The 13,805-nt window shown below is 41.4% G+C and overlaps 1 protein-coding gene across 1 annotated transcript in view; it reads right to left on the reverse strand.

Annotated features, from left to right (window-relative positions):
- Window positions 1-13,805, reverse strand: part of SLC13A1 (solute carrier family 13 member 1) — a 328,809-nt gene that overhangs the window by 45,573 nt on the left and 269,431 nt on the right. The window contains exon 13 of the mRNA XM_078680827.1: window positions 3,414-3,523. Within this exon, the coding sequence (XP_078536953.1) occupies window positions 3,414-3,523 (110 nt within the window). The remainder of the gene's footprint in view (window positions 1-3,413; window positions 3,524-13,805) is intronic.

Consider the following 13,805-nt stretch of genomic DNA (forward strand, 5'->3'; position numbering starts at 1 on the left):
TGTATTTAAACAATACTTTTATCATATCGCATGGCAGCAAGATTTGGGGTGGATTGGGTTTAGACTTTTTAGTTGCTAATAAACTTGACCTTAATTGTAAACAGCCTGCTGAAATTGTGAAGATTTTAGGTTTCCAAAGCAAAACAGTAAAATCATTTTTATGCTCTCCAGAAGCCAGGGTGGAAGACATTACTAAAGAGGTGATACATTTTTAACAAAAGTGTTTGTTCATGATAAGGAGGACAGCAAGAGTGATACATTTTCTTCCCTCTTTTAGTCAATCTGTGTTTGCAGGACCATTTCATTGCAGCAGAAGTCTTCAAACGCGTTTTTATGCTGAGCCCCTCTTGGAAGACAAAGCAATTACCTGGGCCACCCCAAGACATGACCCGCTAAAAATGGTGAACACTGTCACCATAGCCTTTTCGAATTCAAGAAGTGTTAGGTGCTAAACTGAAAAATAGCATAATAAACATTATATTTAGTGATGCATGCCCCTCCCCTCCTGTCTAAAGATTAGATGTGAATAGTGCCCAGCAGAGTACACAGCATGGGTAGCAAAGCATTGCAAGCTTCCCTCACACACGCTCTGTCCTCAGAAGAAGTAGTTGCAGTGTAGGTTTCCCTCAGATACAAATCAGGTACGGCACTGGCAGTGACTATGGAAGATAGAACAGGTATCACACGAGCATCAGAAAGCCAAGCTTGGTACCAGCGACCTACTGCGAGGGGCATGGGTTTGCTTTTCGACATTTATGTCATTGCTAAGATGGCATTAGATTACCAACTGAGCTCCTCCCCTGGATCTCTGAGGGCCTTAGATGGTTCTCACATTACCACAGCGAGTTCACACAAACTGTAATCTGGGCCGCATAGCCCCTAAGCAACACTAGGAGATTTCAAGATATATCTCAGCAAGCTATTCATCAGTCACCCCAAAGTTAGTCCTCTTCAGAGGAGGTCCTCTGCCAGTACTAAGATGCGTTCAGCCGGTCTCATGAATCAGCAATCGAGTCCTCTGCCAGTACTAGGATGCCCTCACTGGTCTCAGAAATCACCGATCATGGATCAGGAAACGCCAGGATGTTGTACCCTGACTGTCAAGCACCCTGAAGAATCTGTCTGTGCTCAGTCTTTAAATACAAACTCCATGTACTGGACCTTAACCTTCCCACAAACAACCTCAACTTGCCCTCAGTCCATCATAAGCCAATCTATAGTGGCCCTCAGATTACCCAAGAGACCCTAAAGTTTGTCAGCTTGAGTGACCCATTCCTAACAGTCGGATGCCTTGGCTGAACTTCACATTCCCTCATCTGGGTCTCCCGGGTACCAAGCTGACTCTTACAGATTTTAGCTTATCACACAGGCTTAGAGATGGCACCAGTTTTCCTTAATTCTCCAGAAATCCAAAGTGCCCCTCTGCTAACACTCAGGCCTCTCTTCAGTCCCTAAGATAACCTTAGTCTCTACAAGTCATTAAGAAGACTTCAATAACTCTGCGATCCCCTTTCCTTGCCTGCACAAGCCATGACATCCCATGCCTATCTGCCCGTAGTTCATAATGCAATAGAGTTGCTAGAAGCCTGCATTCAGTGTGCATCAATACACTTTTTTATTCTGCAGCTCTTAGGGTACAGTCCAGTGGTATTAAACAAAACTGTGTGCCCTCCACTTGAAACATCTGGTGAGACCTCAAAAATGTAACCTACTGTGACCACGCCAAATGTATACATATTCCTTAGATTGAGTGTCCCCACTGAGGCTGGTGACTTCCTACCACACAAGGGCCTCAGGATCCAATGTTATTTCCCTAGTTCTACCTAACTTGAAACAAACTGAGACCGCCCGCAAGAACATGAAAGACCCCTTTTCAGCATTGTGCTGAAGAGACAATAATATTTCTACTAAACTGTGGAAGACTGTGATAGGAAACTGTGTGTCAAAAAAGTACAAAAATCTCTGTGTAAGCACAGTGCATACACATATATGTACATACACACATTCCTCTTTACGTTTTCATATAACATTTGTTTTCACAGGCACAGATAGCTGACAGGAAGAATCATGGTGGACATTTTGAAAGACTAAGCAGCATAAAAGCTACCACATCATGTTGTTCCTCCTCACTGTACTGTATCCGGTTCATGAATTGGTGGCCCGGGCATTGGTTGGTGGTACAAACAGCAACACTGGCAGACTAAGGTAGATATCCATTTTGTTAGTTTATCTACAGATCTCTGTAATTCTTCAATCGTATTGTACAGCATTATTGCACTGTAGTGAAGTTACAAGAGACACAAGCTATTTTTGGAATAATCTTCGAATTCAGTAATGCAATGGAAGATGTATCAATTGTATACACCAGTGATAACAACACTGCCTGGCAATATGTAGACAACTATCCACCTTTATATTCAGCTATGTTCAGTTTACTTGGGCAATTTCCCACTCTCTTAAGATAATTGCTTGTTCGTGGCACACCATTAAAGCCAACAATAAGCATCCATTGATACTCAACATACTAAGGGAAATAAATGTGAGGTTAAATAAGGAAGAGCCCTTTGACAACTCTTCCTAATAAGCTACCATTCAGCTCTAATGTCTTAACCAGAGATGTAGTGTCTATGAAGACTAGTGGATAAAGGTCTGCTACAACTTTAATAGGCACTATGCTTAAAAGTGATGGGTGTTATTTGCATAGGTCTGCTCAACATTGATTTCTGACACTGCAGACTGAGGCTTCTTTGAAAGCACAATACTTATGTTACTGTGGAACCTTTATTTAACTGTATGGACTTCAGTTGGGTGTGGACTCACACTCGAGTCACCTGCCTTTTTCTGGACATAGGTTCACATGAGAAGCCTCAAGACATTCAGCTAGTCCCAAACCCACTGAATAAGCCTCTCAGCTGGGCACAGGTTTGCAAACTGAGTCTCTCATTTTTCAGCTAGACATGACCTCACCCTACTGCAAACTTGACCCTCAACTATGTATGGACTCACACAAGAAGCTTTCTGGCCTTCAGATGAACACTAGTTTACATAGGAAATCACCAAGCCTTCTGCAGGGCACAGGCTCACACACAGCCACCTGGGCTTTAACTGGTCATAGACTTAGAAGGATGGTCACCGGCCTTCAGCTGGACATATGCTGTCATGGAAAGCCATGTGACCTTCAGCTATACATTACTTTCAAAGGATGTCAGCTGGTCTTCATCTAAATGTGGCCTCTAATGGAAAGACACCTTGGCCATAAGATGGACACATGCTGAAATGATCTTAAACATGTTTTTTCTGAATGGATATTTTGGTAGTCAGTAGTTTATGCTGGAGGTCAATTAAATCAGCAGTTAAAAAGACTTCCAAAGCTTGCAAGAGTTTGCAGGTGCCAGATAAGGTAAATACATTACCTCACATCCTTCAGCAAGGGCGAAACCTCCACCAACCAGTATAGCGATCTCCCACGGCATACAAGCCTGGAACTCTTTCCACGTTATCAGTGGCTCATAGTCGAAAGAACCTGGAATTAAAGCATGAACAGTATAAACTGAGCACTATGAAATAATGTACATACTAACAATAGGACTCATCCACTGATAGAAAGTACAGAGATAGAACAGCTTTCACACAGTCTACCAGTCATAACTCAAACATAACTCTTACTGCGAAAGCAAACGGATATTTAGATAAAATTTCGAATTAAAAATATCGAGACCTAGAAATATAATGTTTTTAATATCGTTTCTAAGAATCAAGTATATTGATTTTCTAAGGTAAGTAATATCGATGTAAAACATATCTATGTTGTTAATATCATTTACAAAAACATAGTTGTCAAAAATAATGATTTTAATTATCTATGTATTTTAGTATATGTTCTAATTGTTTGTATAATTATTGTTAATGTTTTTAAATATAGTTTGCAAATTTGTTGTTGTTTTTAAATGTAATTTAATTGGTAATTGTAGTTTGTAGTGTGGTAGCGGGTTGTAGGATTTGTAGGGGTACAGGGTGGAAAGTAAATTAATTGTAATGAATTAATTTTAATTAAAATAAATTAAGTAATTGGTAATTAATTCTAGAAACTGTGAATTTAATTTATTTTTTAAGTTTTATTTTAGGTGCGGGTCTGGGATTTGTAGGGGTAAATGGAGGGAAATAAATTAATTGTAATTAATTCGTAACTTATTTTAATTAGAATGAGTTATTTATTTGATAACTTTGTAAATTGTGTAATTAATTATTTTTTTAGTAGTTTTATTTTAGGTGTGGCTTATGGGATTGGTAGAGGTAAAGGGTGGGAAGTAAATTAATTATAATTGATTAATAATCCATTTTAATCAAAATTATTTTTAAATGATAATTCATTATGTAAATTGTGTATTTATTATAATTTTTAAGATATATTTTAGATGTGAGTTGTTAGGATTTTAGGGGTATAGGGTGGGAAGTTAATTAAAAATAATGTATTTATAATTAATTAATTAATATTTCGTTGATAATAATGTAAATTATGAAATTATCATATTTGTTAAATTATATTTTGGGTGTGTGTTCATTAGTTTGTAGAGGAATAGGATGGAAAATTAAAGCAGTAATAAACAATTGCTTTATATTAGATTTAATTAAAATATTGAATTTATACTTTTGTAAAAACATTAATAATTTATTTTAATGTTATATTAGGTGTGTTTTGTTGTCTTTTTAGGAGAATAGGGTGGGAAGTTATTTAAGTAATAATACATTAAAAATATGTAATCATCAACAAATTGTTTTATTTATTACTTAACATCTTAATTGTATAATACTTTTTTAACTTCAATTATAGTTTAATTGTTGTGATGTTTGTGAGAATATAGTGTGGCATTTTAATTAAATGAATAATAATTGTTTTAATTGATAATTATTAAAATGTGCAATAATTATGTAATTTTTTTATTTTACTTTTAAGATTTAGGCATGTAGGGCCTCATTTCGATGTCGGGTGGATCGCCACCAACAGGCCGCCGGTGGCTGTCCGACTCACAATAAGTGAATCATTCACACCGCCGGCTTACAATTCCGGCAGTCGGAGCAATTTGGGTGGGGGAAATGACCCCCTTCTCCGACAGGCTCAAGAAACCAGTCGGGCGGCAGTCCGAGCCTAAATCCTACAATGGGTGCAGTGTCTACGAAGGCACCGCCATAGGGATTAAGATGTCCCTTTCCCTCAGCCTTTACATGACACTCTCACTGCTATGTAAGGGCAGACAGAAATGGACTTTGGGCACCCCAAGCAGGGCTCCAGTCCCTTGTGGGCCACTGGAATGTGACTGCATAAATGGGGACCCCCTCTAAAAAGTTTCGTTTTCGGCCAGTGAGAAGAGGCGAAGAAAACAACATACCCTGAACAAGACTCCCTCGAGGCCTATCTTTTTAATATCCTGAGGACTAAATCACTACTGGGCTCAATAAACAATTAAATCCCTTTAGTGACGTTGACATTTATAATTTGATTGTCACTATTTATTTCATTTTTTATATATATTTTATCATTATCTATTCTTCCTTTTTCATCTTTTAACATTTTCTTTTTTTTAAGATGTATACATCACGATAAAAGGTCAATCCTGTTATTACATCAAATACAAAAATTACATATAATACGTCACTTAACAAAGGAAGCCCCTGGAAAAAATAATATAAATATATAAATTTCACAAAACTCATTCAAACACATACAGACTCATACAAAAATCATAAAAACTGCATCTGAAAAAAGGGGGGATATTGTAGGTAGCAAAATCTCTGCAACCAGATTGAATAAATATGTTCAAAAGAGTCTGAACATAGGGTCGATGCGCGTTTCGGAGGTGTATGAAGAGTAGTCAAACCACCTTCATCAGGACCTTTCCAGACACCCAAATAAATCTCACAAAACCCAGGGGACAAGGCAATGATGATTGGCCAACAAAAAAACACTTGTGGACTCAAACTGCGGCGCATTTCAAAGAGTCGGTATTCAATCTAAAGGTCTCTTCTTGTTGTGCCAAAATCATTAGGTAGCCAAATTATTCACAAGAATGGCATCCCATCAGGGACATAATATTGAAGTAAGAAATTAATACAATCTGTATGAATCCTTTGTTCTTGTTTTATCAATATGCAGTGGTCCAAATTTCTGACTATTCGTTATTCATAACTATTTTAATGCGCAGAGCAACATACTTATAGTAATGGGTACTCAATGTGAATCATCTAAGAGGGCTCTGCATACATACACGGGACATCCAACAAGAATAAAGGATTCATACGGATTGTATTAATTTCATATTTTAATATTATGTCCCTGATGGGATGCCAGTATGAAGCTGAGGAGGAAGAACATTTTTGGGGGAAATTATGTGAAGGTTTGTCAAATATTGACAAAGATATTAGGAAAACAATTAATGCATTACCTCTGGAAACTCAATCCTATCTTAACTTCCCAGTCTATCTATCTATCTATCTATCTATCTATCTATCTATCTATCTATCTATCTATCTATCTATCTATCTATCTATCTATCTATCTATCTATCTATCTATCTATCTATCTATCTATCTATCTATCTATCTATCTATCTATTTTATTTATTTTATTTATTTTTGGCATTTGTACAGCGCTCTGTTACCCGTAGGTGTCCTGGCGCTAAGTGTTACTCCTGAGGTATAGGCAGGTTAGGGGATCAGATGGTAAACAGCCATGTCTTTAAAGCTCTTCTAAAGGCCATGAGGTCCATCAGTTTTCTGAGGGCGTGGGGCAAGGCATTCCAAGCTTTGGCTGCGCCCAGCAGAAAGCTTCTGCCTCCCCAGCGGCTCTCTTAATACGAGGCACCGCGATCAACCCCATGTCAGCTGATCTGAGATTTCTAGTTGGACGGTACCAATGAAAGTACCGCCGAAAGAATGAGGGTCCCTTGCCTTGTAAGGACTTAAATACTAGGCATAAAGCTTTAAAAAGAATTCTCTTTCGCATTGGAAGCCAATGCAGCTTGACCAGCTCCTGAGATACGGGAACAGATTTAGGGATCCCCAAAATTAGCCTAGCCGCCGCATTTTGTAGTACCTGCAATTTATTGAGTACCCCCTGTTGGGCACCAAGAAATAGATCATTGCAATAGTACAACTTTGCCAGGACCAACGTTGTGACCACTGTTTTCCTTTCGCTGTCAGGGATGAATGGAAGGATTTTACGGATGGATTTGAGCACGTAGGCCACCGAAGAAGACAGTGCGTTGACCTGGGGACGAAAGGTGAGTTGATCATCGATCAACACCCCAGGTTTTTCACCTTCGCTACTGGGGTGGGGGCCTTACCCATCTGATCTGGCCACCAGCTTGGGCTCCAGAAGTTAGTGTTTGAGCCAAACACTATAACTTCGGTTTTAGCCGAGTTTAATTTGAGGCAGTTAACTAGATCTATCTATCTATCTATCTATCTATCTATCTATCTATCTATCTATCTATCTATCTATCTATCTATCTATCTATCTATCTATCTATCTATCTATCTATCTATCTATCTATCTATCCATCCATCCATCCATCCATCCATCCATCCATCCATCCATCCATCCATCCATCCATCCATCCATCCATCCATTTATCCATCCATCCATCCATCCATCCATCCATCCATCCATCCATCCATCCATCCATCCATCCATCTATCTATCTATCTATCTATCTATCTATCTATCTATCTATCTATCTGTCTGTCTATCTATCTATCTATCTATCTGCCTATCTATCACTGTTGCACCTAACAAAAAAACATTAGGGACAGGGTTAAAAAATGCTGTAATGGCAGCCACAAAAAAAATTCTGTGACGCAGACAACCAATCAGATAATTTTGGATCAGAATCCAGATATCAATATCCAAAATGGATGATGGAGACAAATCTCCCTCGACCAAACAGATTGTCTTTTCTTCACATTTGTGAATATCTGAAGATCCAGATTTGCGGATTTATAGTCTAGAAATAACTAAAATGTAAACTCTTTATGCCCAACATGAGCACCCTTTAAATGCTAATTTACCAAAAATTAGTAAACGGATTTACAACAAAAAAAGTATAATCCTTGAGTAAAGTTCTACCTTTGTTTCAAGGTTTGTACGATAACGTTAAGCCATTTGTACTGTATTACAGACCAAAGTACCCTACGGGTATAAAAATGGGGAACGCTCACTATTGCATCCCCCCCACCTTTTATTCTTTGCTATCACTGGATGGTCTAACACAAAACTAGCTTTAAAGGACCCAAGCGAAGAACATATTTTGGACAATTTTTTGCAGATTCTTATTACAACCCTAAAATTATTAAGAATGCAAAACAAATGCATTTTCTATGGAAAATCGAACTCAACAATAACAACATATGCGCCATCATCACCAGTCAAATATATATATCTGTGAGTGTGTATATATATATTCACTGAAAGAACCAAACATTAAAGTAACCTTATAATTAAGTATGATAAAAAACATCTATTTTTGTTTAAAAACCCTTAGAAATTCACTGAAAAAAATCACAGGTTAAAGTGATGTTATAGTTAGATGAATATGTCAGTGTCAACATTACCGTTTCAAACTCAAAAAAACATAGAAAGTCACCAGTTATAGTCAGCAGAGCTAAACTATAACTTGCGCCTCCGCCATGCACTTCTTATGACCTCACATATTACATCACTAATGACATATTCCATGATATCATTTATGATAATTTTGCATGTAACTACAATCATCATTGATAATAATAATCACATATAAATGCACTTATCACTGTTAATAAACCATATTCACTGTGATCCATAATCATCGCCAGCATTATTACAACAATAAAGCATTTAGTAATTACTAAAAATGTGTCTCTGTGTTTTTTTATAAACTTTCATCAATGAAACTGCAATCTTAAATACAACCTCTAGAGGGCCCCCATATTTTGATTACATACCATGCAACCCTAGGCTTCGTCCCTAGCTGGCACTGTACAAGGTACACTTTGTTTAACATGTTCAGGCCACAATAAATTCAACTGTAGGGCAAGCGCCTGGATAGCCCTGTACGCCCAGTTGTAGAGCAAAAGCTCCAGTCTGGGGAGTGCTTTGAAAACATTGATGAAAATCCCTGAACGGGTTATGAATCCTGACTCCCACAGATATAGGATCAGTACTTTTATAAAAACTCTTTTGGGGAACCTGCTGTGCTCCTGCACCCCCTCCCATGCTTGCTTCCTCACGCTGGTGGTGCCCCTGCCATTTCGGGCCACCACGAGTGGAGAAATTGTGCAAATGGAAAAACCCCACAGGGTATTATGGGGTTCTCCAGGCAGAGCAGTGCATATTTGATGAGAGGCTCTCCCACTGCACCGGGGAGAGCCGCTGACTTTTCCTTCCCATCTGGCCTCATGTAGAATTTCCTGTTTCCCACCAGGGCACCTCCATGCCCCTAAACATGAGGTAAAGCCGAGGGAGCCCACACCTCGCTGCCCTGAAAGCTCTTGTATAGCCCCACCCTCGTGTGTAGCCATGGGAGCTGGCAGCTTCTCTATTCCTGTCTCCTCCCACTCCCCCCACACCTCCCCAGATGCAGGCACAGGGAGTAGTTCAGGCCCACCACTGGAGGGGGGGGGGCGTGACAGGTCTCCACCTTCACTCTTGGCCCTTGGAGGTCGAGAATGGGGCCCAGCCCCCTTCTTGACAATTACCCCCCAGGGAATGTGGGACAAAGGAAGAGTCTTCTCAGAAAAATTGAAAGCCGTGGCTCTCGGACCTGATAGTGCCCCGGTGACAAGAATGAGACTGGGCAGAGGGCCCCGTGCACGCCCCCCTCTCTGGGTGTAAATAAAAGAATAATACTTATGCCGACTGCCGGGCTCTTGCCCAAGCTAGTAGTATATGTAAGAAATGCAGTGGAGTGCCATGCGCTCCATTCAGTAAAAAAAAACAAAGGTAAACAATATTCAAAATGCCATAACTCTGGCCCTGTTGAGCCAATTTTGATGGTCTTGGGCTCATTTTGTCTTGGCAGTAGGCTCTAGTCATCAGGTGCAGTTACAGCAGACCTCTTCACCTCCAAAGCGGTGTACTCCATAGAGAGTTGGTTGTCCTTGCACCAGCGTTCCTCCTGGTCTTTGTCTCTGGATGCAGAAGTTCAGGACTTTACCCCAACTTTTCCTCATGGGTGTAAGGAGTCCAGCTGCACTGGCCCTAGGGGAGACCCACTGGTACTTGTGTCAACTGGGCAGACTCCTTAGTCCTTTTTGGCCATCAGCGTGTTCCTCCTTCCAGCTGTCCATGGCAGCCCCAGGGTCCAGCAGCGAAGTGCAAAAAACACCAAGCAAGAGGGAATCTCCCTCTTATGAAGAGCTTTTAAAGACAAATTCAATTTTGTAGAAGTCGTTCACCACTGGCCAATCATAGGGGACCATACCAACTCTCCTCCTCTGTCCCAATCCTCCTGCACAGAATGCTAGGAAAGTTCAAAATGGCATCATCCATAAGTCAATAGCCACATCTCATCTGGGGCCTCAGCTCTGCCCCTCGCTGACAACACTGCCAGGGCCTTTCTTACTAAATCTTCAAAGGGGAGCCCGCTCCTTTGTTAGCTCCAAAGGTCTGAGCCCCTTATTTTGTTCAGTGGGCTTGAGCAAGGCCATCCCTGGTCCATTGTGACAGCTGATTTATTGATGCAGATCCTTCTGCCCCTCCCCTTTCATCTTCCGGAGCTTATGGAAGCACTGTTAATTGCTCCCTTTGAGTGGGGAGTCCTTTGTTTCTGCGGTTGAAGAGACATGTAATTAAACTGGCACAGCCGGGTGACAAAAGTCCTGGGATCAGATCCTGTGCTGAGCCAGAGAAATATGAGAATTCTGGATGACCGATTTGTTGTATAGATCTTCTTTTTGGAACCTTCAGAATTGATTTTCCTGCATTGGTCCCGCCTCCTTTCAATACTTCACATGTCTCTGTAGGCCAAAGGGAAGTGAAACTGCACTCTAAGGTAGTTTTCATCCTATGAGTATCATAAAGTGTCACAACAGACAAAAAAGTAAATCACACTGACTTTCCCTATTTGTGTGCACTAAAATTATAGAACCTAACCCAAGTCAATATCTAGTCCTGCAGAGTGCTCGCTGGACCAGGCTACCTGTGCGCAGTTACCAGAATGCGCATAACAGAAGTCTCAGAACACACAGCTCGCGTGTTATCAACCAAATACCTCTTACCTGTGTTACGTCACAGAAGCCTTATCTTTAGAAGCAGACACTTGCAGTAAAAATGCGCATTCCTCTACCATGTGATATGCTGAATGAAATGGGTACTTCCAATCAAGAAAAGACATTGTCAGTATGTTGTTTTAGGTAGGACCTAGTTTTCAAAGACAAAGCATTTATTGTTTTGCTAATAATATTGGCGCAGTTTGACGAATCCTCACATAGCTTTCAAAACCAGTTTGCCACTCACTTCAGCTACTTGGGATGATTTGCAAAGGGAGGCTTAGAAAAAGGATCCCAAAACATGTTTTCCCCATGCAATTTCCCATAGTGATTTTAGACATGACTACAGCCTGAACTGCGGGATGGAACTACACCAAATTTAGCAGAAAGCTAACTCTTGGTCAAGGAAGGATCCTTCTGTGATTTGGCATAAATCTGTTCAATAGTTTTGGAGTTATTAAAGAAAAAAAAAATTTGTATATCTACGGATGTGAATTCTCTGCAGGTCCGATCGATATCATCCTGAAGTCTGATTGGCTGGCAACATTTCATCCGGGAAGTATTAGAACCCATCTTGGGACTTAGACTCATCCCAGTCCCAAGAAAAAAGGTGAAACAAAAGGAGGAAGGCCTGGTGGTGGGGGCCAGAAATTGTTTGTTTTCCAGTTTTACCATTAATTTGCAGAGAATCCGCGAATCTGTTGCAAAACTAAAAAAGCAAGTGTTGTTGCCCACACTTGCTTTGGTTTGTCCCCACTGGTGGCCGAGGTCCCTGAGGGGAAATACATTGTATATTAAGGTGGAGGATGGCACATGTGGCCCCACCCTCCCCAGGCTGATTTTGGCCCCGAGGACCCCATCCCCCAGGGCCCGGCCATTTTCGTGAATGGGGGCGCGTGGCCACCCTCCCAGGCCAATTATGGCTCTGGGGACCCCATCCCCTGGGGTCAGGGCCGGACTGGCTACCGGGCAGTTGTGTGTGCTGCCGAGCAGGGGGGTTATTTCGTTGATGGAGACCTGTGTGTGCAAAACGAAATTCGTTTTGCTTTTTTTATTTCAAAGCACACGCAGGTCCCCATCAACGAAATGAGCTCACAACACGGAGAAATCCTCCCCCTGCTTGGCAGCACACACAACTGCCCCGGTAGCCAGTCCGGCCCTGCCTGGGGTCCACCCTTAAAAGAAATGGGGAAGGGGTGAGCATTCAGTCTTGGGGACCCTCTCCCCTGGGGCCCACCCTTAAAAAAAAATAGGGAAGGGGGGTGAGCGTTCAGTCTTGGGGACCCTCTCCCCTGGGGACCAGCCATGGATAGCAAAGATAGGGGGACCACGTGGATCCCCTCACGGAGTCATTACTGGCCCCGGGGACCCCATCCCCGAGGGCTGGGCTTCTGCTATATCATGGAAGGTCCATCCTGGGACATAGTGTGTTTGTTCTCACCTGACAGGAGCAATTTTATAGCTCCCATCAAGTGAGAGCAAACAGTAAGTTGTCTCCCAGTGAGTGGGATCAAATAAAATGCTCACGCTCACTGGTGGCAGACTTTTCATCTGTTTCGCTACCTTCTGTAAAGCGGCCAGGGAAACAGATAAAAAAAATTGCTCTCACACAGAGCGAACATCATTCTTTGCTGTTCCCTTCATTATGGAGCAAAGCTGGCTTTCCCTTGAGGCAGGGAGCCTGCAGGAGGAGCGGGGCATTGGGGCTTCCCCCGTGGCTCCCTACAAAAAGACACATAGCCCATTGGCTGGCTCGGGCCTGGGGGATGGGGTCCCCAGGGCTTAAATCAACCTGGGTAGGGTGACCATGTGATGTCATTTGAGATGTCATCAGTGATGTCACTGACCATGTCATGAATTATGTAATATGTGACATCATCAGCAGTGGATTGCGGGTGCGCGAAATATAGTTAGTACAACTAACTATATAGGAGCAATTTCAATGGTTTTGTATGAGTGAAATGTCCAGCTAACTATAACACCCCTAAAACTTATAGTTTTTTGAGTGAATTTCAAAGGTTTTTTAAATGCTAATTCCTAACTATATCAGGCCTGAAACCTATGGTTTTTTCAGTGAATTTCAAAGGTTTTTTAAATGCTAATTCTATTAGCGGATAACGTTTAAATATATTAATATCCTAGTGGGACCACCTGATCAGCCCTAGGGGGTCAGGGTGTTTCTACCCTGCCCCCTTTTTGTGTTCTACACGTTTGTTTTTCTGATTTCTTGTGCCTCAGTCTACCAAGCACAAGATGGATGCCAACACTTCCTGGTTAGAAGTGTTGACAGCCAATGAGCATGCAGCTTTCTCGGGAAGGCATGCTGATTGGCTGCCACTGTCTGTCAACACTAGCACAAGATGGATGCCAACACTTCCTGGTTAGAAGTGTTGACAGCCAATGAGCATGCAGCTTTCTCGGGAAGGCATGCTGATTGGCTGTCACTGTCTGTCAACACTCCAAACCAGGAAGTGTTGGCAGCCATCTTGTTCGTCGCTAGAACTGAGTCAACCACTTTTTTTTCATAACTCCTACTTTCAAACTGCCATTTCATTTCCACA

Source organism: Lissotriton helveticus, chromosome 1_1, assembly GCF_964261635.1.
Source record: "Lissotriton helveticus chromosome 1_1, aLisHel1.1, whole genome shotgun sequence".
Taxonomy (NCBI): domain Eukaryota; kingdom Metazoa; phylum Chordata; class Amphibia; order Caudata; family Salamandridae; genus Lissotriton; species Lissotriton helveticus.